Source organism: Ylistrum balloti, unplaced genomic scaffold (genome assembly GCF_031769215.1).
Source record: "Ylistrum balloti isolate Yb309-2 unplaced genomic scaffold, AGI_CSIRO_Ybal_v1 Utg370010, whole genome shotgun sequence".
NCBI classification, from domain to species: domain Eukaryota; kingdom Metazoa; phylum Mollusca; class Bivalvia; order Pectinida; family Pectinidae; genus Ylistrum; species Ylistrum balloti.
Window position 1 is genome coordinate 750,730 of NW_026782083.1, and position 26,315 is coordinate 777,044.

The window sequence follows — 26,315 nt, forward strand, 5'->3', positions numbered from 1 at the left end:
GGAATATTTTACATGCTGACCATTATCAAATGACAATTATGTATGCCCACAGGGTAGTAATTTAATACTTAAACCAGTCACTGACCATTATGACCCCTGTGAATGGTACTATCAACCCAGCCTATTATAGCATCATATCCAAGGACTGTTCCAACCAGTTATTAGCACAACAGAACCCAATACATACAGCACCAAATACCAACAGCACAAAGCACCCAATACCTACAGCACCCAATACCTACAGAACCCATTACCTACACTACCCAACATCTACAGCATCCAATACCATCATAGCCAAAGACTTGTTAGCTCTACAGAACCCAATGCCTACAGTACCCAATACCTACAGAACCAAATACCAACAGCACACAGCACACAATACCTACAGAACCCAATACCTACAGAACCCAATACCTACAGAACCCAATACCTACAGCACACAATACCTACAGAACCCAATACCTACAGCACACAATACCTACAGCACCCAATACCTACAGCACACAATACCTACAGAACCCAATACCTACAGCACACAATACCTACAGCACACAATACCTACAGAACCCAATACCTACAGAACCCAATACCTACAGCACACAATACCTACAGCACACAATACCTACAGAATACCTAAAGCACACAATACCTACAGCACACCCAATACCTACAGCACCCAATACCTACAGCACACAATACCTACACCCAATACCTACAGAACCCAATACCTACAGAACCCAATACCTACAGCACACAATACCTACAGCACACAATACCTACAGAACCCAATACCTACAGCACCCAATACCTACAGCACACAATACCTACAGCACCCAATACCTACAGCACACAATACCTACAGCACACAATACCTACAGAACCCAATACCTACAGCACACAATACCTACAGAACCCAATACCTACAGCACCCAATACCTACAGCACCCAATACCTACAGCACCCAATACCTACAGCACCCAATACCTACAGAACCCAATACCTACAGCACACAATACCTACAGCACACAATACCTACAGAACCCAATACCTACAGAACCCAATACCTACAGAACCCAATACCTACAGCACACAATACCTACAGCACACAGCACACAATACCTACAGAACCCAATACCTACAGCACCCAATACCTACAGCACACAATACCTACAGAACCCAATACCTACAGCACACAATACCTACAGCACCCAATACCTACAGCACACAATACCTACAGCACACAATACCTACAGAACCCACCTACAGCACACAATACCTACAGTACCCAATACCTACAGCACACAATACCTACAGAACACAATACCTACAGAACCCAATACCTACAGAACACAATACCTACAGAACACAATACCTACAGCACACAATACCTACAGCACACAATACCTACACACAATACCTACCTACCACAAACCTACAATACCTACAGCACACAATACATACACCCAATACCTACAGCACACAATACCTACAGCACACAATACCTACAGAACCCAATACCTACAGCACACAATACCTACAGAACCCAATACATACAGAACCCAATACCTGCAGAATACCTACAGCACACAATACCTACAGCACACAATACCTACAGAACCCAATACCTACAGAACCCAATACCTACAGAACCCAATACCTACAGCACCCAATACCTACAGAACCCAATACCTACAGAACACAATACCTACAGCACCCAATACCTACAGAACCCAATACCTACAGAACCCAATATCTTCAGCACCCAATACCTACAGAACCCAAAACCTACAGCACCCAAAACCATCCTAGCCAAGGAGTTGTTCAGTACTACAGCACTCATACCACTCTTGCGTCATAGCCATAGACTGTTTATGACCAATTATTAATGCTATAACACCTAATACCACCCTATCCTGGACTGTTCATAACTGTTCTCAATATCAAAGCCCCTCATGCAATTTAACTTTACCTTATCCATGTTTTCTTTAGGGTAATTCAATATAGTATTGTATGATAAAAACCTGTGTCATCTACGATATTTCTGCAATATTTCAAATTTTGTTATGGTGCCACCAAATCTTTATATCGCCCATATCATCCTCTTGAAACCACACACACAGAAGCCCTTTTTGGTAGGTCTACAAACAGTGCCAATCTGAAGAGTGACTAATGTACTTTTGACAATAACAAAGGCTGTTGGTGGATACTATCGTCTGCTCAGAGAAGAAATGAAATCAATTTAGTGAAATAACTGAGAAGGCCAAACACATTGATAGAGTACATATTTGTGAGTTCGTAAATAAACAAGCTATGAAAATATCAGTTTTGAATTCTAATACTTGATTAAAAAGTTTCTGAAGAAAACACAATTTTGTATCAAAATAAATTTCTAATGTTGTTTCCTGTCCTTTGATTGGCTAATAAGAAGGCCAAGGTCTAGATTATTTCATAACTTGAATCATGTTTCAGTTATTGCATCATGGGAGAAATCACATGCTGCTGATCATAATGTGTACACTAATGATGTTTTTCACACTAAATATGTTGTTCATGCAACGGCAAAGATAAAGGAAAGTTTACATCAGATGAGAAGAAATAATAGATTAAAATGCCATTTTTTGTTAAGAAAACTTTTTCAATTGTTTCATTCAAATTTTTTTATTTTTTGAATGCACTGTCAGATTCATGCTTACATCCCTGACCTATCATACCTGTGTATTATTTTTAGGCTGTTGAGGCATGTTCTGGGTGGATATCTTATAGATAGATACAATATCTTTTGATCTTTCTATCCTAGTGAGACATGAATATGAAAATAATTATTAACTGGACGCTAAGATATACAACGAATAAATGAAGAGTTAGAGTTTGTAATTAATATAGGCTAGTTTGAGCTTGTTTTCTAATCCCCAATAAACCTAGATTATCTGCTCTTGATTAAACAACCTTTCTTAAAAAACTCTTTTAATTGAATTAACTAAGAGACAAATGCATAATATTACAGTACATGATAAGGAATATAAAACAAGAAACATATGTATATGTGTTAATTAATCTATAATAAAATGATATGGGGATGAACTCTTTCTTGTAATTAATTTTGTTCACTATTAAATCAATAATATCACAGGGCTCTCGATCTGCCAGATTTGGGGCTGATATTCGGCCTCATTCCCAATGCAAAATAGTATCTTTTTTTCCTAATTTAGACCCCAAGTTTTCCCAATTCCAAGGAAAACGCCGCTATTTTTCCCAATTCTAAGGGGCCTGGGCCCCAGACCCGAAATGGGGTGTGAGAACCCGGTATCAATAATAGCTGCTCTCAAGTGTGATACACAATATGTACACATGTACTGTCAGCAATCAAGGAAAATGTATTGTTCTGTAAGGCAACCTATTTAACAAATATGACTATGACACTTGGTACATTGGGATGAATTATGAAAATATAAACAATATACCTTTAGTGTATTTTAGGCAAGTGTCTGACGATGTTTCACGGTAACACATGCTATTTATATAAGATGTACACATGGGCACCAATCAAGTTGTCATTTCCGCTACAGTTAAATCATCATTTTTATGCCCCCGGATCAAAAGATTGGGAACATTGTTTTTGCACTGTTTGTTTGTTTGTTTGTATGTCAGCTATAACTTTGCCCATAACTACTGCACTGTAACAGGTAGGGCTTTCATATTTGGCATGTGTGTTCCTTGTGACAAGACCTTTTTGGTAATACCAAATTCTGTTACCATGTGACACTGACCATGACCTTTGACCTACGACCTACATTTTAAAAATTTAACATTTGCCATAACTATTGCATCATAAGAGGTATGGCTTTCATATTTGGCATGTGTGTTCCTTGTGATAAGACCTTTATTGTGGTACAAAAATGTTTAACCATGTGATTTTAATTTTGTTGCAACCAGAGGTGAAGTGTTTCATAAACATACCTTCTTTCATATGTAAAACTGAGACTTTGTAATCATATCAAGTACATTTCTTTTGATGTCACTTACTTTAGTTAGTATTTTAAGATACATATTCCAAACAAAATTCCCCAAAAATAGAACTGATTAATATATTTACTAACATATATTCAAGTCATGTGATCCTGAAAATGAAACCATATCCAATCTCATGAAGATAAATGTGTACTGATATAAATTGCAGGTCATAAACAAGCAACAACAACTATAAACACTATGATTTACAACAAGATTTATTTCACAATGTAAAATCACCATATTTCAAAGTTACCAATGCAAAGTCACTTTTGCCTGGTACATTTTTCATAGCCTCCTTCACATAATGCATGTAACAATAATCACTGTAATAAAACCCCAGGTACTTTGAATATTTGAAATTCCATCTTAGTACTTATGTTTATAGATAGGTGTTACATGTAAGTTATTATCTACAGTGTAGACTTTTATTTATTTACCTGTTGATGACATCACACAGGCATATTTGTTCAGATTAGAGTTATCTTTTCATGGCTTTGTGCGGGAATGTACGTACAGGAAGAGATAAAACTAACATATCTGTGTCGCCCATCTCTCTGCTGAAATAGGCAATACCTGTCTGTTTATCTGTCTAGTGAAAAACAATCTGTAAGAATGACAAAGGAAAAGATTTAAAATGAAGAAAACCCTTCTTTGTTTAATCAGATTAAAAGCTGATTTGTTCTGAAGTTGTTTAAGGAAGTATTTAGATTTTATCTATTTATCTCATGATGAAGAAAAACCAGTGACCTGACATTGATCTTACTGTCTTACTGATTCTATCTGCTAATCAAAAGCAGATTACAATTAGTTGTTTGTAATCAATGACCAAAAGAGAAAATGGGAAGGGACTGTGGAAGTAAAATATGCAAGAAAATATCTGTACAAGTCCGACAAGGAGTAGAGCGTTAGTATAAAATCAACTGACATAAACTGTAAGAGCTGTTGGAGTACAAAGATGAATAATTTGTCTACTGGCTAACATCCTTACACAAATCCATTATATAATAGAGTGTTTCACTTTAAATCATCCAAGAACATCTAATTTTTCCCTCTCATTCTTTAAGCTGATTAGCAAGAAAAAACATTATGAAAGTCAATAAATATGAAGATTAAAAGTTGTAAAAACAAGTATCAGACTAAATCTCACATGTGTTTCTTGGAAAATCTTTAACGTTGTCATACATTTTCTTGATACCATCAGTTTCAAACTGAGATCTCTCATGTAAGATTTGGAAATATTACATTATGAAAGTAAATGTGCTGGCTGAAGATAAAACAAAATCTAAATCAGAAGTTATCTGAAATTGTTTTGAGACGCAAACCAACCCCAACTATAGTGAAGATTTAATTACATCAGTAACACAGTAATAAGATTGGAAGAGTTATTTCCCCTGCCAAGACTGGTTAGGTTAGTTTATTGTTGTTATCCTCCCATTTACAGCCAGGGTCATGGCACTAATTCATAATGGTAGAGGATGTTAGGAGTTATGACATATCAATCAACCCCACAAATTTATAACTTCACAGTAGTCAGTAGTAGATGCATGTTGCCAAGGGTTCAGGTGAGTATTATGTTTTACCTGACAAATGGTATTTGAATTATTATACAAATATAAAGTATCCAGGTAAATTTGGTCAACATTTTAATTACTGGCATATCAACACTAAAAGATAAGATAACAGTGGCAACCACAGCTGAGGAACGACATCATCCTTATCTCCTGATAACTCTGTCCCATTACAATCTGTGACAAGGAAATTGATGAGAGTTTTAAAGTTCACGATTACCAGAAATCTCCAGAATTCCGTCTGTTGATACTCGACATTTACAACTTTCATTAATAACATATATAATATTTACGGACCAAACCACTTTTACATGTTAAGAAAACCTTCAAAAATTGCCAATTAAGAAGGTGTAGATTAGTGCTGGAATGAGGATTGGATTTAATCAATTATCTTATTATTTAAGATCATCCCATACGACGATCGATTGTAATTTTTCATAATCCATTATCCATACCTTCTTATGTTTTAGTGAAAACCAAACTTATATTATGCATAATAAAGGTGCCAATTGTAAATTATATTCTTTTCATGACAATTCTGCAAATTCTAAATGAGGTATTTTAGGTTAAAGTTACAAAAAAAAAAAAAAAATACAACATGGGAGAATACATTCACTTTCTATGAAACAGTCAGCCATTATATAATTCATTAACTTCATTGTAAAATCGATCTGATTTTAACTGATAACTAATTGAACTGATTTCCTATTACTAGTGTAGATTGTAAGTAAGATCTATATCAATTAGAAAACTGATTTGATGATACAATAAAACAAAATAAAATTTGAATCAATTTCATGAAACAAAAAAAAAGTACCAGTTAAATCTGGGTTATTACAAGTATGGGAGGATTTTTAAATATTTAACAGAACTTTTTTGAGCTTTGATATTGTTTGAATTGCTTTCCATACTCTCTTCTTTCTCTGAAATGGATTTACATGAACCTTTCTCTTTCCGAAGACACATCAGCCATCAAAAGACACTTAATTGATAGGGATAAGTAAACAAGAAGTATGGCAACAACATTCATACTGGAAGGAATATATGATGAAAAGTATGGTGATGTCACAGAATATCCATAAATAACTCAGTGTATTTACACTAAAGAAGCCAACGTGCCCAAAATTATAACTGAACTCATAACTTACTGGAGAGGCAACAGTGGAAACTGACTGCTCGAGTAATGGAATGTCCAATTCATTGCAGTGTGGATGTGGTTTTTCCATTCATTGCCGTCACTCTCATTCTCACAAAAAATAATTGTTGAATGTCCTGTATAAATGATTCCTGTAACAGTAATATAATAATTTGATAAACGAATCAAATACAATGAAATCATAAGTAAATATACACTCACCAGTACTTTTCAAATGCTGAAACTTCAGGTTTTTCACTCCGTCACAAAAACAAAGCGACAGGGAGACTGTTGTGGTGTGAAGCCTGGAGAAGAACTTCTTCCGGACCTGGTAACTTTACATGTTTAGTCAGCTTAGTAGTATATCATATTACAGGAAATAAACATGACGCTGAAATGAGATAAACACAATAGTCAATCCTGAGAAAAACACAATTTCCTTTAATATGATTGTCTTATTGTGATTCTTTCTATCATTTGTGAAATATTTATTGATCAGAATACTGTATGCTGAATATTCACCTTATTAAATTTCCAGACTCAAAGTGCCTTTCTGGACTACAGCTGAGCTGGCTTGTATTTTCATCTGCTGCCATGGTGAAATCTGGATTCCATACTTGTTGCTGTCTCATTTGAAAGTAAGAAAAGAATACATTTTTAAAAACCAAATTTTTTTACAATTAGAATATTATCAACTATAGCCTAAAACATTGCCTGTAACAATTAACCAAAAATTGTACATGGTAAGCAAAATTAAAGTAGTTCTATATTTAATTGTGTTAACTCAAATAAATGATTGATTCTTAAATGTCAATTATTATTTTATACATTACCTAGGTATAACTAATAGTGTTTAGTTAATTAACAGTATAGTCAGATTAGCAGAGTTATTCCCATAAATCACAAATTAAGTGATAGTTGTTTATCAATCCCTTCAGCTTAATTATTAAAAATTAAATAAATCAATGTGCAATGCTTGATTTCATTATCTCCCTATCCTTTCGTTGGTATTATACCTAACCCGTTATCAAAAAGAACATCTTAATCTATGAAGATTTCAGTACTATAAGATTAGTTCGATTCAATGATAATGCTACATACATATATGTATAATACTGGCTGGTCAGACATCACAGGTTCAGCAAATGGCTAACCCTGTTGGAGGGAAGTGTAATCATCATATTGAATGTACAAAGCTATTTACTTATCAAGGACACAAGGGAATGTTTATGCTCTCTACAGGATGTAGTGATAAAAACTTAACAAAACTTTGCAAGACACTCATAATGTTTCTCCCCGTTTTCAAATTTTTAATGAAAAACAAGATATTTAATACTTTTTGTGTGATTACTATGCCAAATAATGAATAATGCTTCTGAATGTACTGTAAATAAACAATGGTCAGTTCTTGTGATTTCTACGGTAAGGGAACTATAGACTGACCTGTCCAGGTAAACAGGAAGTGTTTTGTGGATGTTAGGATGTCAGGTTTTTTGGTTGAACTTTAACCTCGGCATGTTTCTGGTCATCTCATCTTGTCTGCCCTGTAAATTTCCTGGTTGATAGATTATTCATCTATGTCCTGGTGAGATGTATCACATTTACATCTCTCTCCAGGATTTCTCTTCTCTTAGATATCCAGAAAAGTTAGCTTCATAAGATATTTCATCATTTCTTTCAGCTCAAATTTTTACTACACACCTCTAACAATAAGCCCATGCCTGTTGATATGCTCACTCACGAGCAGAAACTTTTGCATGCCATTTACTGTCATAAGCCCATGCCTGCTAATAACCCCACTCACAAGTAGAAGCTTCTGTATGTCATTTACTGTAATAAGTCCATGCCTGCTGATAAGCCCTCTCACAAGTAGAAGCTACTGTATGTCATTAAACACCCATGATATACTACATGTTGTTTATAGCTTTGAACACCACTGTAATTAATTAGATACGTTTTAAAATATATGCTTACATCATGATATACTACATGTTCTTTATAGCTCTGAACACCACCGTAATTAATTAGATACGTTATAAAACATATGGTTACATCATGATATACTACATGTTCTTTATAGCTTTGAACACCACTGTAATTAATTAGATACGTTATAAAACATGTGGTTACATCATGCTAATTAAAATAAGTTTAAATCCAACCGATTTCTCAAAACAAAAATGCAGTTGTAATGAAAAATAACAACAACACCTTGCAGAGTAAAAATAAAAACAATGTTAGCAAGCAAATGTTTTAGTTGAACCAGAGACACATACACGTCTGTTGAAACAGAGCATTTTTGGTTAAAAAATAAATAAATAATACTGCACTATTCTAGACGACTAAGAAATGCTTTAATTTTGTTGTCAGGATATGTGAAATCACAGCAGAGAGAAGAGTTATCCCATTATCGTCAATACCGCACAACATTGCGTGGTAAGAAGGAGAGGATTCTGGTTTTTGGAAAGAGAAGTAAGATTACATTTAAAGATACAAAGAGTATAGAAATACTAGATATGTCAGGAGTTTATTCCAGTCAGTTATAGTTTTCAGACGTACGTACAATGGAGTGCGTTGATACGTCTCTGTTACATGCAACCACAGACTTATACGTATGGAAAGAAAGCAATAATCTTTGGCGCGCGAGCATGGACAGTCTTCACACCTTCAATATTCCCCGCTATCAAATATTTCTACTATTCGGAGTGTTATGGACTTCATTATAGTACAGGCGACTAGTTTCGATGTACTCCGAAATAAAAACGGCGCGCGCAATATTAAATTTACTTCCGTTCTCATTTTAGCGCACATGTCGGAAAATTTGAAATAGACTTCCACGAAACCAGTCCTTGATACAACGGACAGGAATGCATTCCCCGAGTGTTGAAGTACACGGTAATATCAGTCAGATAACAATAGTAAGATAAGGTCAATCAGTTTTTTCGAAATGTTTTGTGACAATTATAAACAAACTACCTGTGCTGAAGAAGGTGTGTGAGGTCTATACATGGTCAGTTTCTTTTTAAATTCGATTTTTACCGGTTTCCCTCGATCTCTGTGGTGAACGATGTCGCAGAAACGTGTATCACAGGAGAAGAAAGCTCGCAATTATATGATTTGGTTTATTACCCCATCGTCAGACTAAGAGATGATATTCGACTTAACGAGTTACTTTGAGATGTATGTCTGATGTGGTTCCAGAGCACACCCCAATACGAATACGTTATAATTTGTTTAATAATGTCATAATGATCCTGTTCGTTAATTCGTTGGCAAGAAGTGCTGAGAAAAAAAGACAATATATGGGAACGTATGAGATAAAATCCTACATAGCCTTGTTCTATGTTCGGATAATATGGAGTATATAGATTACTACAGAGTATAGCACAACCAGAGTGTAAACAAAGCAATGGCTGGATTTGATGGATTTCCCATTGCAGATACATATCGTGTATAAACTACAATTCTATATAAATATGTATACGCGAGTAAAGTAAAACATACTAGAAAGTTAGAATTTGCAGTGTTCAGTACATGCATAGAAATATGATAAAACTAGGAACACTTCTAAACTAAGTATTTTTAGTTTTATTACACCACTCCACAAATGAGAGCTTCTATTTTCATATGTACATGAATCTAAAGACATTGTCACTTTCTAGCTTTTCCAATTAGCTCAACTGGTAGATCGGTGGACCAGTAAGTCAAAGGTTGCTGGTTTGATGTCTGGCAAAGGCAAATTACTCTGGGATCCATTACAGGTGGCCAGGGTTCAATCATTTAATTAGTGAATGCACTGACATAATAATGCTACAGCTAAAATGTTCATGGATGACCACTCGTTCTGTATAAACTCATAGCTTTGGAAGTTTATCATATATAGATACAGCTGTTCAGGTTTAGCAATATTGATTTATTTAAGTATTTCCACAAATTCTATGAGTCTCATGGACATGCTATGAGTACAGGATTTTTGATTCCCATCTAGATTGATCACTGTACCATCATTTCCATTTTTTTCCATGAACCTGTTTTAATGAACCATTCAGCTCATAAATAACTCCAAATATTGCACCTAGTTCTGCCACAACATATATCAGAGCTGAGACTTGCAACATGATGTTTTCTTCATGTGTATGAAGTATTCTAAAAGCAAAATAAACTTCCCATCCATCCTCATTTCTTTCACCATTGAATAGAAATTCTACATATTGATATAGATTTATCATCTTCCATGACGTTCTTGGCAATGGTACATTGGAGGGATGTGGAAACACTACTATTGATATTATATTGCTTCTATATAATGATTACAGGGACTGGAGGGTTCAACTCATTTAGTATGGAGCCAATGATGATGGGATCACCAGGAAGTCCGACCAGTCCCACAGGGGGCCATCAGTCTCAATTCTTACCTAGCTTTCTCCTAGGGGACCAGACACCTCATTCTGTATCGGTAACTATCAACAGGATAATTCTAGATAATATTGCAAACTTAACTTTAAAATAACTTAAAGATTCAAATGGTTATTTTTTCTGTGATATAATTTTGAAAGTTTGTCAGGAGCACACATAAAAAATGATTAACATATGGATGTATTTATTGTAGTATTTCTAAATTTTGTTTTGTTTCATTTTGTTTATTTTTTTTTTCAATGAAATTTAATCTTAAATGGATTTGATTGATTTTAGAGAATTTATAAACCAGAGTATGTAGAGGACATTGAGTTTTTATTGGATGTGTATTTGATATCTGGAACTTGTATTATATTTGTAGCCTGGACCTAGAATTTGGTCAGCTGCTAGTCCCAGTCCACCAAAGTCAGCATCCAGAGCTGGTCTCATGGCCAACAGTTTCAACACCTCAGGAATGAGGTTTGTGTGTGTAATTTTAGTTGTTAATGATGACACAGGTAAACATCTAGACAAACATATCAGGCAAACAATGACAGCATTTTGGAACCTGTTACTGTAGTATACACTGATGTGTGATCCTTTTTGAGAGATGTGGGTATTTGATATACATTACAGGTGTTTATCAAGAGATTTGTACTTACATTGTTCATGGTTGCTTTCAATCTTATGTGAAAAAAATTGTTTTGGCCGTGGGCTGCATTAGACAAAAAACTTTCTTTAAAAAATTAGCTTGTTTTAATGAAATCAATTTAGTACCAAGCTAGTAAAGATCAAAGAGTTGAGAATCTTTTTCTGAATTTTCAGGTAATAAATGATCATTAGTAACTGAATACCAAGTGGGTTAATGTTTGTAAACTTGTCAACTTTAATGATTGTTGCTAACATTTAGTATTCATTGACCATCATTTACAGTATCATGTGTTTAGGACAAATCTTCATTAACAATAAAAATGGGGTAATTCATTTCAGTCGAGGAGAGGTACTTAGACCAAAAGAGAAAGTAGGTGCCCCACCCACTAAAAGCTTAATGGGTCATGCAAGCCCAGTAGGAACCACACCAACAGCTTTTGGAACACCCAATGTTCATCAGGTATTTTAGTAATATCTTGTCCTTATTATAAAATTTTGATAATGATGCTTTCGAAGTTAAGGTTTGATATAATCTTTTCCCTGAAATTAAGGTTCAATACAATTTTGTTATTAAAGGTTAAATATAGACTTGCCTTTAAAGATACATATGTTGACTCATTTATTTGCTATAGGCAATAAAGTCTTTGCGTATTTTACACATTTAACAAGGACAGTGGCATGGCTATAATTATAAAACATTATCCCAAATCTAAAAGGATGATACTCCAATTAGGTTTTACTGATTACGAAAGTTAGTTTTTAGTTGTTCATTTTGAAAATCTTTATGTGGGAAATTTCTATAGATACAAATTTTTGCCTCGGCAAGATATGCAGAGATGCATACTTTGAGTTGAAGGCATATTGATACAACAAGTTAAATACATTTTCTGAATGCACAATGGTTTTTTCAACAGGTGTCTAGATCAATGCACACTCCTGGATCTATGACTAGTACACCAGCACCACCTACAACAGGTAACGTTTATTGGTGTTCAAAATTCTGTTGTTTGCATTTCCAGTAGACAACCAAAAATTTAATGGTCAAGAGGGGACTATCTTGGATTTGATTATTAAAGAGTATTATTGCTATTCTTTAAGGGAATTTCAGATTTTATATACTTATAAGAGGAAAGAAGGGAAAAGATCCAATATTTAAAGTGCTCCTGCTAAATATATTTCTTAATGGAGTAGGCCTTACCTAATATGGGATGATTATGAAATATTGACAGGATTGTCACAGACTTTGTCGGAGAGTTTGGTCCAGGAACAGATGGCAGGTGGAAGTAGAATTCCTATCTCACCCGCACAGCTGGACCCGTTCTACACACAAGGGTAGGTGTGGTACACAAATTTAGATCCTTTTGTCTTTTACTTAGTTATAGTTTTTGTATTTGCGTGTCCCTTCCTTCTGCTAGGTGTTGTCTCACAAACAAACCTCAGTATCAATGCCTGCAGATCTTTACCCCAGCACATGGAGAACTTATACAAGTGTTCAGTATGAACGAGGGACTTACCAACAATATATGGGTAATTTATTACAAATGGGAGACTCATATTCCATCTAAAATGAGTGCAAGTAGTATGGTGTTACAAATGGGGTTAGTTATCGTGACACACAGGAGTGAGTGATAACCTATGGCAACTGTGTTAAACTTCCTCTACATGTATTGGGAGAGATTACTAAAGTATGTATGAAACCTTGACCTAAATTTGAAACCATGTAATATAGGTTGTCTAGTACTAATGAGCTTGATATGTACTTGTGACACATTTCATGGACATGATCTTGCCATTCTCTCTAAGTCCATCTTATTGTGTTCATCAAAACAAGTGCTTTCAATAGATTTCAATAGATTTTCACAGCACATTAAAAAACCAAACAAATGCTGCACTCTTTCTAGTTTCACTTATTCAGTTATTATGGTGGTTATACATGGAACTTTGTGCTATAAAATCTATAATTAGGTTACTTTTCCCTACAGTTCATGCTGTCAGCTAAGAAACTTGACTTTGATAATGTTGGAAATGAAAATAATGGATGTTTTTATGTCATGTTGTCTGTAAGGAAAATAATGGATGTTTTTATGTCATGTTGTCTGTAAGGAAAATAATGGATGTTTTTATGTCATGTTGTCTGTAAGGAAAATGATGGATGTTTTTATGTCATGTTGTCTGTAAGGAAAATGATGGATGTTTTTATGTCATGTTGTCTGTAAGGAAAATAATGGATGTTTTTATGTCATGTTGTCTGTAAGGAAAATGATGGATGTTTTTATGTCATGTTGTCTGTAAGGAAAATAATGGATGTTTTTATGTCATGTTGTCTAGGGAATCATTAACATCAGATGACATTTTAGATGAGACGTGGGTGACAGTGTTCGGGTAAGTATTGAGATTCCATATCTTTTGTGCTGTACCAATCTTGAAATTTATGGAAATTTTGGGGGGGAAACCTAATTTCTTTCTGCGTAAAATGTTTTAAAAATGAAATCAAACTGAGCGCTTTACAAAATAAAATTGAGTTATATAATCACACTTGTCTATATTACAGAAGAAATTCATTCATTCATTAAGCTTGACTATTATATTTCTGACTGATATCTGTAAACCTACATAATTGGTGATCTTATTTCAGCATTTTTCATGCTATAGATGTTGATGCACTAATCTAGCATAACAGTGTGTTTGTCATTTGCTGTGTTCAATGGATATTACACAAAGGTGACTTGTTGTTACTGACATTATTTAATATATGATAACTTTGTTCACTTTAAAGGTTTCCACCAGCTGCAGCTTCCTACATCCTTCAACAGTTCTCCCAATATGGCAACATTTTAAAACATGTGGTAAGTAGCAGTTATCTCCCTTCGTACTCTAACCTGACATTTGTACATATCTGACAATAACCCCATATTGGGTCATAATCCCACTCATATCTATTGCCTCTCTATAGAATTACAAATGTTTGTTCTGTGTTATTGCTAGTAAGCCTGCCCCTTAACAGGTGAATGGGTGATGTTGGTCCATTACATTATTGGAGAGCAAGTGAGTTTGAGAACATGTTGAGTCCATGGACTTATTGGATGGTAAGTAAGTGAGTTTTAGGATGTGTTGGGTTCATGGACTTACTGGAGGGTAAGTAAGTGAGTTTTAGGATATGTTGGGTTCATGGACTTATTGGAGGGCAAGTAAGTGAGTTTTAGGATGTGTTTAGTCCATGGACTTTATTGGAGGGCAAGTACATGAGTTTTAGGTTGTATTGGGTTCATGGACTTATTGGAGGTTAAGTAAGTGAGTTTGAGGATGTGTTGAGTCCATGGACTTATTTAGATGGTAAGTATATAAGTTTTAGGATGTGTTGGGTCTTGGGAGTAAGAACAATATTTCCTTTCTCATTTCTAGTGAAAATTTGGTCAAGCTAGTAAGTTACAACAGCTTCCATGTTTTATTGTAGGTAATATAATCAAATAGACACTTAACATGTCTGTACCCTAATATGAAAAGGTGAGAGGTCAGATGTTTGTACTTACAATATCCCCTGATCAACAAATGCCATTAATGTAGTTCTGAGATGGTGTCATCTGATTACTAATTAGATACTAAAATTACCAATTATCTTGTAGTTCTGTATCCTTCTGATCCTATGGATATGCTCAATGATAATTAACTATGAAGTGGCTTCAACAACTGTTATAAAACTGAGAAACGAAAGAGGGAGGAATGCCTTTGTTAACCCAAAAATCAATTTTTCTTCGAGATCTAATATTAAGATGGAAAACTTTGTAATCTTGACACAAAGTGCGGGGATATTTTCTCCCGGTCAGTAAAACTTTTAAATAGATATATTTTACAAACTGTATCCAGAGGATCCAGTTGAAAGAAGATTAAAGAAAATGATATAAATATATAATAATTTATACTAATTTGATAGTAGGATGAAAACTTATCGGATATCTATGAACAGATCAGTGTCATTGACATGGGTAATTGATAGGAAGGATTTTTAAGATTTTAAATGATAACAACTTATGAAACATTTCAGGTGGCATCAGAGGGTAATTGGATGCACCTACATTACCAGTCCAAACTACAGGCCAAGAAGGCACTGAGTAAGAATGGAAAGGTGTTTGGAGGATGTATGATGGTGGGTGCTACACCATGTATAGAAAAGGTAGATACTTATTTGGTAATTTGTATTCCAGACAGGATATTTTCTAGCTTTATTGGTCAATTACTTTTTGGATCTTCATGGAAAAATTATTTTCCAAATTTCATTCTCCAACAGCCATGTTTTTTGGAATAAAAATTTGTATCTTAGATTATGAGTATATTATCTATTTAAGAATATTTTATATATATTTATTGAAAAGCCATCTTCATAATTCTGTTGGAGGATTGTGATTATACAATTAGAATGATTAAATTGTGTCTGTTGTACATGTAGAATTACAGAATTTTAAACTTGTCACATTGTGGTTTGATTCTTTTCTATCTATTTAACTATGATGCAGTATATCATACAATGCTTTCATTCTTGTTTATCAGTATGTAGTCACTCCGTCCCTTGTTTATCAGTATGTGATCCCTGTCCCTTTTTTATCAGTTTGTGATCTATCTGTCCCTTGTTTATCAGTATGTTAACCCATGTCCCTTTTTTATCAGTATGTGATCCCTGTCCCTTTTTTATCAGTATGTGATCCCTGTCCCTTTTTTATCAGTATGTGATCCCTGTCCCTTTTTTATCAGTATGTGATCCCTGTCCCTTTTTTATCAGTATGTGATCCCTGTCCCTTTTTTATCAGTATGTACTCACTCCGTCCCTTGTTTATCAGTATGTGGTCCATCTGTCCCTTGTTTATCAGTATGTTGTCCATCTGTCCCTTGTTTATCAGTATGTGGTCCATCTGTCACTTGTTTATCAGTATGTGGTCCATCTGTCCCTTGTTTATCAGTATGTTGTCCATCTGTCCCTTGTTTATCAGTATGTTGTCCATCTGTCCCTTGTTTATCAGTGTGTTGTCCATCCGTCCCTTGTTTATCAGTATGTAGTCACTCCGTCCCTTGTTTATCAGTATGTGGTCCATCTGTCCCTTGTTTATCAGTATGTGGTCCATCTGTCCCTTGTTTATCAGTATGTTGTCCATCTGTCCCTTGTTTATCAGTATGTGGTCCATCTGTCCCTTGTTTATCAGTATGTTGTCCATCCGTCCCTTGTTTATCAGTATGTAGTCACTCCGTCCCTTGTTTATCAGTATGTGGTCCATCTGTCCCTTGTTTATCAGTATGTGATCCATCTGTCCCTTGTTTATCAGTATGTTGTCCATCCATCCCTTGTTTATCAGTATGTGGTCCATCTGTCCCTTGTTTATCAGTATGTTGTCCATCCGTCCCTTGTTTATCAGTATGTGGTCCATCTGTCCCTTGTTTATCAGTATGTTGTCCATCTGTCCCTTGTTTATCAGTATGTTGTCCATCTGTCCCTTGTTTATCAGTATGTTGTCCATCTGTCCCTTGTTTATCAGTATGTGGTCCATCCTTCCCTTGTTTATCAGTATGTGATCCATCCGTCCCTTGTTTATCAGTATGTAGTCACTCCGTCCCTTGTTTATCAGTATGTGGTCCATCTGTCCCTTGTTTATCAGTATGTGGTCCATCCGTCTTATTTATACGTTGTAACATCATGTATAACTATATATTGTCAATGTGTATAATTTACACTACATGCTGTTATGGTGATTAAATCTCCTCCCAGAGTGTCATGGAAGAAGAGAAGGAGAATACAAGTCTGATCCATCCTGTCCTCGGTACTCCAGGAGGCAACACTACGTTCCACACCCCTGGAGGTAACAGCCGCAATACCCCCATCAGGCCCCTCACTGCTGCTTACAGAACAGCTCGCAGTGAAAATGAGGTGAGTGCTCATTAGCCAATAATTCAAACATTTAATCAAATCTAGCAAAGTATAGTAAATTAAAATAAATGATTGGGATAGTATTTTGATGTTATCTCCCCATCTCTTGAACTTCCTTTTTGTAACTTATTGAAATAAACTATTTAAAAGATTGATTTAAAAAAAAAATTATGCAGTTTTCATTACATTAACATTACTGCTTCTTACATCTAGTCCTCTCTCTGGTTTAGGTGGTGATGAATGGTCAAGCTCCACAGAAGAACAATACATTTGTTTCCAAAGCGATGGAATATATGTTTGGATGGTGACCCATGCTGTGATTTTAGAGATTGATTTACAGAAGTTTTACAGACTTATTACTAATCTATATGTGAGAACGGTGATATTTTGACAATGATTGTCTGGTCTGTTGAAAAGAAAGCCACAGTGAGATGATGCTGGATCAGTGACTTGATACCGACTAAACTTAGATTCCAAGGCTTAATTAAGTTGTCTTTAAAAGTCCCAGTAACTAGGTTGTTACAGTGAGATGACTAGTCACTTCATGTTGTTTTTGTTCTGCATAAAGGTAGAGCTGGCAACTTAAACTCAAGCCCAGTAGCTCTGTTCACAAACAGAGCTGAGAATCTCAGACCCAGTAGCTCTGTTCACAAACAGAGCTGAGAATCTCAGACCCAGTAGCTCTGTTCTCATACAGTACTGAGAACTTCAAACCCAGTAGCTCTGTTCACAAACAGAGCTGAGAACCTCAAGCCCAGTTGCTCTGTTCACAAACAGAACTGAGAACCTCAAGCCCAGTAGCTCTGTTCTCATACAGAACTGAGAACCTCAAGCCCAGTAGCTCTGTTCTCATACAGAACTGAGAACCTCAAGCCCAGTAGCTCTGTTCTCATACAGTACTAAGAACTTCAAGCCCAGTAGCTCTGTTCACAAACTGTTGACAAAGTTCAGGCACAATAACATTTCTCACAAGGAGAACTGAGAAGCATCTGTGTACAGAGAAGTTCTTTGCCCAAGTAATTCTATACATGGACAAGCTCAGAATAATTTTTTGCCAGAATTTCACGAAATTGATCAAGCTGGAATTCAGATGTGGTTGGCATTGGGATGAGCATGACGTTTAAGGTACACTGAGCAGGCTTGATGATCCTCGGCAGTTTGGTGAGGATATAGGGATGAAATACCAGTCAGCTCCTTACCTTTTGGAATGTATATCCTAACACCACACACTTACACAGAACACAATAAAGATAGTTTCTATTTAAGGGTTATAGGGTCAAGGTCAGTGTTACTGTTTCTAGAAAATATTTGTCAGCACTTGTACAGCATCATTCTATGGGGATTTGGACCGAACTGTGTATTTGTTTAAAGAACTTCAATATCCTGGATGTGGTTGTATTTCAGGGTTATTTGCCATTATTACTAGTAATCTTAGAAAATCCTTGTCAGACATTTGTATTGTTTGCAATAGCTAAAATTAATTACTTTTAAGACTTTTTGGCAAGGTCTAAAACACTGTAGTTATGGTTACTAAGCCAGGAAAAGATCACTAGAAATTTCACCGAGACCTTGTACTTGGTAATAGTGATATATTTACCAGGGTATCAGGAAACATGTGGAAAGTTGGAGAGGAAGAAATGTGTAGATGTTATGTTGAGATGTCTGTTTTTACATCATTCATATTTATAAAATGCTGTGTGTTGATAAGTAAGATTAAATGTATCTATGTTTCTGTGATAGTGTGTTTGGAAGATTTATATACTGGGATTATGTGTTAAATCATGCCTGAGATACATCTAACATTTTTAAGAAGATTGAAAAGCTTATATTAAATATCTATGGAAGTTTTAGGTCAGATCCTGGTTGTACCTGATTTAGTGAACTTGTGTTTCTACTTTACAGACATAATTGATTGTAGTTCATTGTTATCCATGTCTGCTGTTGAAAACTAATGAATAATTATTGTACAAGAATGTTTTTATTTATAAAATGCCAACACAAAGTATTCTAGATTTAAGGAAGATTGATTTCAAACTAATTTTTTTACGCAATAGAAATTTGAGCCATGTAAAATTGAACAAAATGATAACTATCATATGAATATATACACAACTGTACGTCTAAAACTACTTAATTAGTTAAATGTGTTTTGTAGCAAATGAGGATTTTCCATGTGTTTGGCAAAAATTTGCAATAGAACCATATTATAAAGTAATTAACAAGGTCAAGGTTAAGCTGTGTGTAACATATGTACTATCTGGATTTCCAAGTTTTATAAGATAATCAACATTTACTAGTAAAAGGAGATCCTTGACCTTTTCTAGTTCAGGATTAGGTTCTCTTTTCAGAATCCTAGATAATACTAGACATGATAGTAAGGAACTATATATAAAGTCTGTCTGCAGGAACTATGATTGGCTAATTGATATCTAGGTCACATGCATAATTATTTCATTGCATGTTTATAATTTCGCTCTAAAAATCACCTGAGATGAATATACCTGTTTCAACGTTGCTGGTTCATCAACTATATGTTACATTTGTTCAACTTTAATAGTCATTCGATAAGAAATTAGACGAAGCATAATATTCAAGTTTGTGCTTGTAACATTTAAAACGAATTCATTAACACAATCTTATTGAACAATGAGGACAACTGGTATATATAATGTCATTATACTGTACTGTCTATACCTCATAGACCTATACTTTGAAATTATTTTACATGATTTGTTAAAAAAAGGTATTGTGTATAAATTGTATTTGTATATATACATGAAATAAAGGTTTTATTATTAACAGGAAGTCTTATTTTTAGTAAACCATCATCAATTGGTAGACTCTTTTTAACTACCTTTAGATTTTAAGCTATTCTTGGTATCCTGTAAACTTAAATATCTAAGCTGTAATTTATCTCACACTGAAAGATTTTTACTTAATTATGACTGCTTTGATTTCAGCTTCGGTATGATATTTATAGAACAATTATTGTACTCTAAAATTTACTTCGGCTAAATTAAGTACATTTAAGTTAATTATCGAGAACCGCTGAATCAATTTCTCACAAATCATCACTGTGTTTCCCTTGATCTCTTACTGTTATTTGTCATGAAATTGATTGGAAGAAGAAAAGATCTTCCATCAGCTATCAGGCAACCCTAAAGCCTTAATAATTATTATTTTCACATACAAATTCCCCCTTGTCTTTGGTTGTATACGTTAAGTCAACCGACTTTTCAAAAGTCGCAAATTAAACAGTTTTAATTTGAGACATTGCGACAAAGCAAGACAATTGACTGGCAGTTGTCCTTGATGTTGACAATAGAATATGCTGTGATGAACTAGTGTGGTTTGCTGGCACAATGGCAAGTCACTTTCACCTTGGAAATTGAACATAAGAAGTTATGGGCCCAACCTCATGGATTTTCAATGAGTACTTTGGTTTCCTTCCACAGTAACACCCCTTGTGTTCTTTTGTCTTGGCTGACGTGTAATTATCATAAATTACATATGTTTCACAATTGTAAAATACATTATCAAAATGAAATAGAACCATAGAGATCCTATGATAGTGCCATTGTCTTGTTGGCTTTATAGAGTTGTAATTTAGACTAATGACCTTGACTCTCAAGTGAAGGCACAGTTCTGAAAAATTACGTCATTTTAAACGTATATTTTTACGATTATCTCATTTGCTGTATCTAGTAGATTACTCCAAGTATCCAATGTTCAAGTAGTTGACTTCAGTGTGGTTTAAATGAGGTTTTAGATTTGTCTTTAGAAATACATGGAAAGGGGCTTGTGTCATAGTTTGGAATTCCTTATTACGTCAGGAACTATCAGATAAGTGATCATACACACTGAATACCATAATTATCTATCTATAGTATCAGCTATGTGTCACTGTGTACAACTAGCCTTACTATACAGACTTGTACTTTGGGACTGTTAGTGTGACCTGGATATATGAAGACTCCACTAATCCACCAAGCTGGAACATATTCAAACTCTACCATGCTTCACTAATCAATACTCCTTCTACATACAGTGACCCACTGCCTTCGGTTATAAACATTTCTCCATATTAGGTGAAGTCTTAAATTAGACAAGAAAGAAATATAACCACAGATGTTTTCCAATAACAAACCTTCAGGAATTGTGATTTGTTCCTTTGAAATGAACTTCTCAATTTGTAAAATGCAGTTGATTTTCTGAAGATTTCAGTAACTTTATAGGTGTTTTGATTTTTTTTTATTATTTTTATTATTATTATTATCTGTATGTATTTATAGTATTATCTCTTTTTCCAATTAATTTTTCTAATTTGTGTATTTTGCACTAGTAGTGAAAGTTATCTCCCTTCTTGCATAACTATTCCCTAATCCATTTTAAGGCGATGAATAGTGTACGTTGTTTGTCAGCACCCCAGTTTCAGATGAGCAACAAACTATCTAAGTAAAGTGTCAAATGTCATTAAAAATAGGTAGATATAGTGTGTATATGAATGGTTTTGTATGTAAAGTATCTCTACTGCTGTACCATTAATATAGATAAGTTTACAGACGAGAATTCGTCCTTTAATCCTCAGGAGTACTTAGTCCCCCTGCGGTGGGGCACAAAGAGACCACTGCGACATCCATGAATCACTCAATAATGTGAAAAGCTTTCATGGTTTATGCCTTTGAAGATTGTGACAATACACATAAAAACTTAGTATGTCCTATATAGGTCGAGGCTCACATTAAGATTCAGGCACATTTATATGGTTCCATATTTTTTCCTGTGTGTATGTTTGTATCATGTGATCAATCTTTTGCGTAGATATGAACTTCATAATCCATGAATCATCAGGTTAATTAGCCTCAGCGGATTATGATGTTGGAACGACCACACATGTTGACACACATAAAACAGACCCTCCAGGCAGGTTATTGCTTTGTAGAATTAACCTGTATCATTGGTCAACCTGTCTATATCAGACCTTCAGTTTCACTTCAATGTATTCATATCTACATATAGAGAACTTGAGTTGTCTGTAAACTATTTTGACCAATCTATCTCTTTGGTACATGGTTATGGAAGGGAAGGGATGCATTGTAATACAAATCCGAAAAACTCATCACAGTAAACAATACAATACTTGGTAAAACATTGTAATACCAGGTTAAGCAATGTAATACCTGGTAAAACATTGTAATACCAGGTTAAACAATGTAATACCTGGTAAAACATTGTAATACCAGGTTAAACAATGTAATACCTGGTAAAACATTGTAATACCAGGTTAAACAATGTAATACCTGGTAAAACATTGTAATACCAGGTTAAACAATGTAATATATGGTAAAACATTGTAATACCAGGTTAAACAATGTAATACCTGGTAAAACATTGTAATACCAGGTTAAACAATGTAATACCTGGTAAAACATAGTATTACCAGGTTAAACAATGTAATACCTGGTAAAACAATGTAGTACCATGTTAAACATAAAACAATGTTGTAGAATTATTAAAATAACAACAAACAAAGAGAGTAACATTAAGTATTGTTTTATATAAATACAAATTATTTTTATATATCGTAGGAACAAATATATAATGTCAACATAAACTGAATAAAAAATAATGTGTGTTATGACAGGGTAGGAAGGAATTTTCCATCAGTATGAGGAATGTTGATGGATGCTATGTAAATATATACTTCACAGAATTTTGCACATCTACATGAAGATTCATAGAATCTATAGGTCCTTTTTCCTAGTTTTATGATCAATTTTTACAATTACAAGTCCACTTTTCAATGTCATCATGATTTAAAGGAAGCCCAATGGTAAGATGAAGTCTGATTAATCTATTAAGTACTTGGTGCTCTTTGTTCAAATCAATCTACTTCACACCAACAGAAACAAGTACATGTAAATATGTTTCAGATTAACATGCCAAGTAAATGTAAAAAGCAGATTTATATCAGCTTCAGTCAGATTTCAGCAATTTTGGATTTTGATTTTCTTAACTGACATTTTGTGTTGATACTCTTTTGAATATGTTGGATATGTTTCATATTGAACTAGATAGACCTGATGTTAATGAAACTTCAGAAAGATTCCCTTCATTGCTTTAAAGTTGTTTGTGAAATCTCCTTCTAGAATCCAACAGCATTCTTCGATATCTGAAAGTTGTTTTACCTCAGTAATATTAACTGAACAATCAACTTTATATGTAAGTGCAGCTTCTGGTGTACGAGGGAAAATCTCACAGTGTTGTCAATGCTATAACATTAGATCAACCAAATACATTCCAAATCTTGGTAAACATTTTTGTTTTTTTTTTTGTTAAAGTTTCTGATACTAAAGGAATACAATGATCAAAACACTCTGTGACACATTTTCAAGAAGTTGTCTGCATATTTCATCTCATTTTCAGATCTTATCACTTTAAAGAATATTTGGAAGTTCTCACTAAATATTGCGCAGATGTAAAATCTTACAACACCATTTAGCAGAGATATTTTCCTAACCCATAGATTCCTATCTAAAACTCACCTCCCACTATTGAACATGACACACCCACTTAAACCATAACTGGTCAATAGCTAGCTAGACTGGTATATCAACAATTAATATCATTTGCACAGAATATATATCACAGATTTTCATAATTTGAGATTATGTCTTTTTTATACAACAAAATTCACATTATGTTTAAGTAAATTTAGGGAAAATATACAAAAGTGGAAGCTTTGTGATGCAATTATGTTGTAATTGTGGACCATAAAATGTACATCACATACTTGGTAGATTTACATTGTAAATAAACACTTCAAAGAACAATTACAATGTAAACAAAAACACCAGAAGGCCATTTAGTTTTAAAACCTGATTTTCATGTTTGAAAATAATATATTGGCATTAATTTTCAACAAAGCTCAGGTAGTATCTATATGTATGATGACTAAAGGTTTTTCCCTTACGAAAGATTTAAGTTAATTTAGGTCACCAAGCTGGTACATGGAAATTTTTGTAGATTTCCTAGTTTTTGACCAGTTAGGCAAGAACTTGATGGGACTTACTTGATGTGCCATAAAAATTTAAGAGATAAAAACCATTTTCTGCCCAAAATATTTGTTAATGATAGACTGTTATCTGTACCAGTCTGTACGATAGGATTTACCACTGTTATTATTAGTTTAAACTCTTTGGTCTTAATTACTACTGCATCCTGCAATAAGGGGCTAATAAAGGGTAACTTAAAGTCAGGGGGTGGGCTTATTTGCAGGACAATAAAAAGTTATTTGTTTGTAATTCTAGACATGGACTTTTTGTGGGATGTATATTGTAATATCCCCAACAACATACACAAAAATATCAAAATATTCAAGTTCTTAGAATTCAATAGATACCATAGAGAACAAGTAGGTCAGATTACCTCACTGTAACAGAAATTAATGTTTTTCTGACAGATAAGCAAAAAAACAGACATATTAAGTAACTTTCATCAATTCCGATTTCTTTGATAAAATAAATTCAGTTAAATATTCCTCCTAAGAAATGTCCTTTTTTTCTTGGCAAAATCTAGTTTTTCATTTTAAGGTGTATTTCATTTTCAAAAGTTGTATTTATTTACAAGAAATGATGAACGTGTTAATATCTTAATGAAAAATAGTTAATGTATCTGCTTCTTCCAGTGTTGAAAACTCTCTAAAATTCTCACAACCATATTGAGGCTAGTGGGAACATTATAAATGGTATCTATAGAATGAAAGTAATGTTTCGAAAATTTAAGAACAATGAATTTGAAATTCCAATAAAGACCACAAAAAAACCATGTTGCCATTGTCAAAAAGTTCATAATATTGACAAGGCTTTACCTAGTCTGTCACTAACTATACTGAATATGATAGAGTTAAATAATTCATGTAAAAAAATAATTACTTGTTATGATGATAAATCATAAATCTAGTCTAAATAAACGTGTGATAAATTATGAGCAATACAAATTAAATGATATTGCAACATTGTGATGAAATGAATTATCATTCGTACTCATCACTGAGGGTGAGTAATGAAGTTATACATTGAACATCTGATTTTCTCTATAAATGACCATACAATTCCACTATCTATTCCAGTGACCTCTTATCACCTGTATATTTCGAGTATTTATCATAATTATATTTTTACAACTTTTCATTAACAGTACTCTTGCAAGTAAACAAAAAATATGAGGCTGCACATTTGTAAATAATCAATGAATAAAGGCTATTTACGACGTATTTACACAAAATGTTTGCTGGCATACAAAACTGATTGTTATATACACATCTGACCATGATGATATTAACGTTTTGACATTATGTGGCATAAATACAGCACTTCTAAACAGCTTAACAGAAGTTTTTTTTCCCACCAAACTTCCTGTGTGAAACCAAATATTCAATGCAATATGAGAATTGAAATGATAGATCTTTGTTAAACTCGAAGTTTTTGTCCCAAAAATAATAACTGTACTATTTTTGAACTTCATTCATTTGTAATGTATTGTCTGTAATCTCTTACACCACATACAGCTGTGATTTTACTGTCCATTTCATAACAATAGCCTTCCAGAATATCAACCATCTCTCTTACATACAAGTTCAACT

General features: G+C 34.1%; 2 protein-coding genes across 2 annotated transcripts; both read left to right on the forward strand.

Moving 5' to 3' along the window:
- Positions 1-89: 89 nt before the first annotated feature.
- Positions 90-1,886, forward strand: LOC132548407 (mucin-2-like). The gene has a single exon (XM_060212272.1). It carries the CDS (start codon positions 90-92, stop codon positions 1,884-1,886), a length of 1,797 nt encoding a protein of 598 aa, XP_060068255.1.
- A 7,680-nt stretch (positions 1,887-9,566) lies between these two features.
- On the forward strand, positions 9,567-20,442 carry LOC132548383 (nucleoporin NUP35-like). Its single transcript, XM_060212248.1, has 11 exons — positions 9,567-9,609; positions 11,031-11,170; positions 11,492-11,589; positions 12,100-12,220; positions 12,675-12,735; positions 12,990-13,092; positions 14,089-14,142; positions 14,537-14,606; positions 15,803-15,931; positions 17,513-17,671; positions 17,902-20,442. Exons 1-11 carry the CDS (start codon positions 9,582-9,584, stop codon positions 17,977-17,979), a joined length of 1,041 nt encoding a protein of 346 aa, XP_060068231.1. The 5' UTR covers positions 9,567-9,581; the 3' UTR covers positions 17,980-20,442.
- The last annotated feature ends 5,873 nt before the right edge of the window (positions 20,443-26,315 follow it).

Bases quoted from the DNA above. Each gene is read 5' to 3' on its own strand.
- LOC132548407 (XM_060212272.1), top strand. From the start codon at position 90: ATGACCCCTGTGAATGGTACTATCAACCCAGCCTATTATAGCATCATA.
- LOC132548383 (XM_060212248.1), top strand. From the start codon at position 9,582: ATGCATTCCCCGAGTGTTGAAGTACACG. The intron at 11,590-12,099 runs GTTTGTGTGTGT...AATTCATTTCAG, and splicing joins TTCAACACCTCAGGAATGAG to TCGAGGAGAGGTACTTAGAC. The intron at 14,607-15,802 runs GTAAGTAGCAGT...GAAACATTTCAG, and splicing joins GCAACATTTTAAAACATGTG to GTGGCATCAGAGGGTAATTG.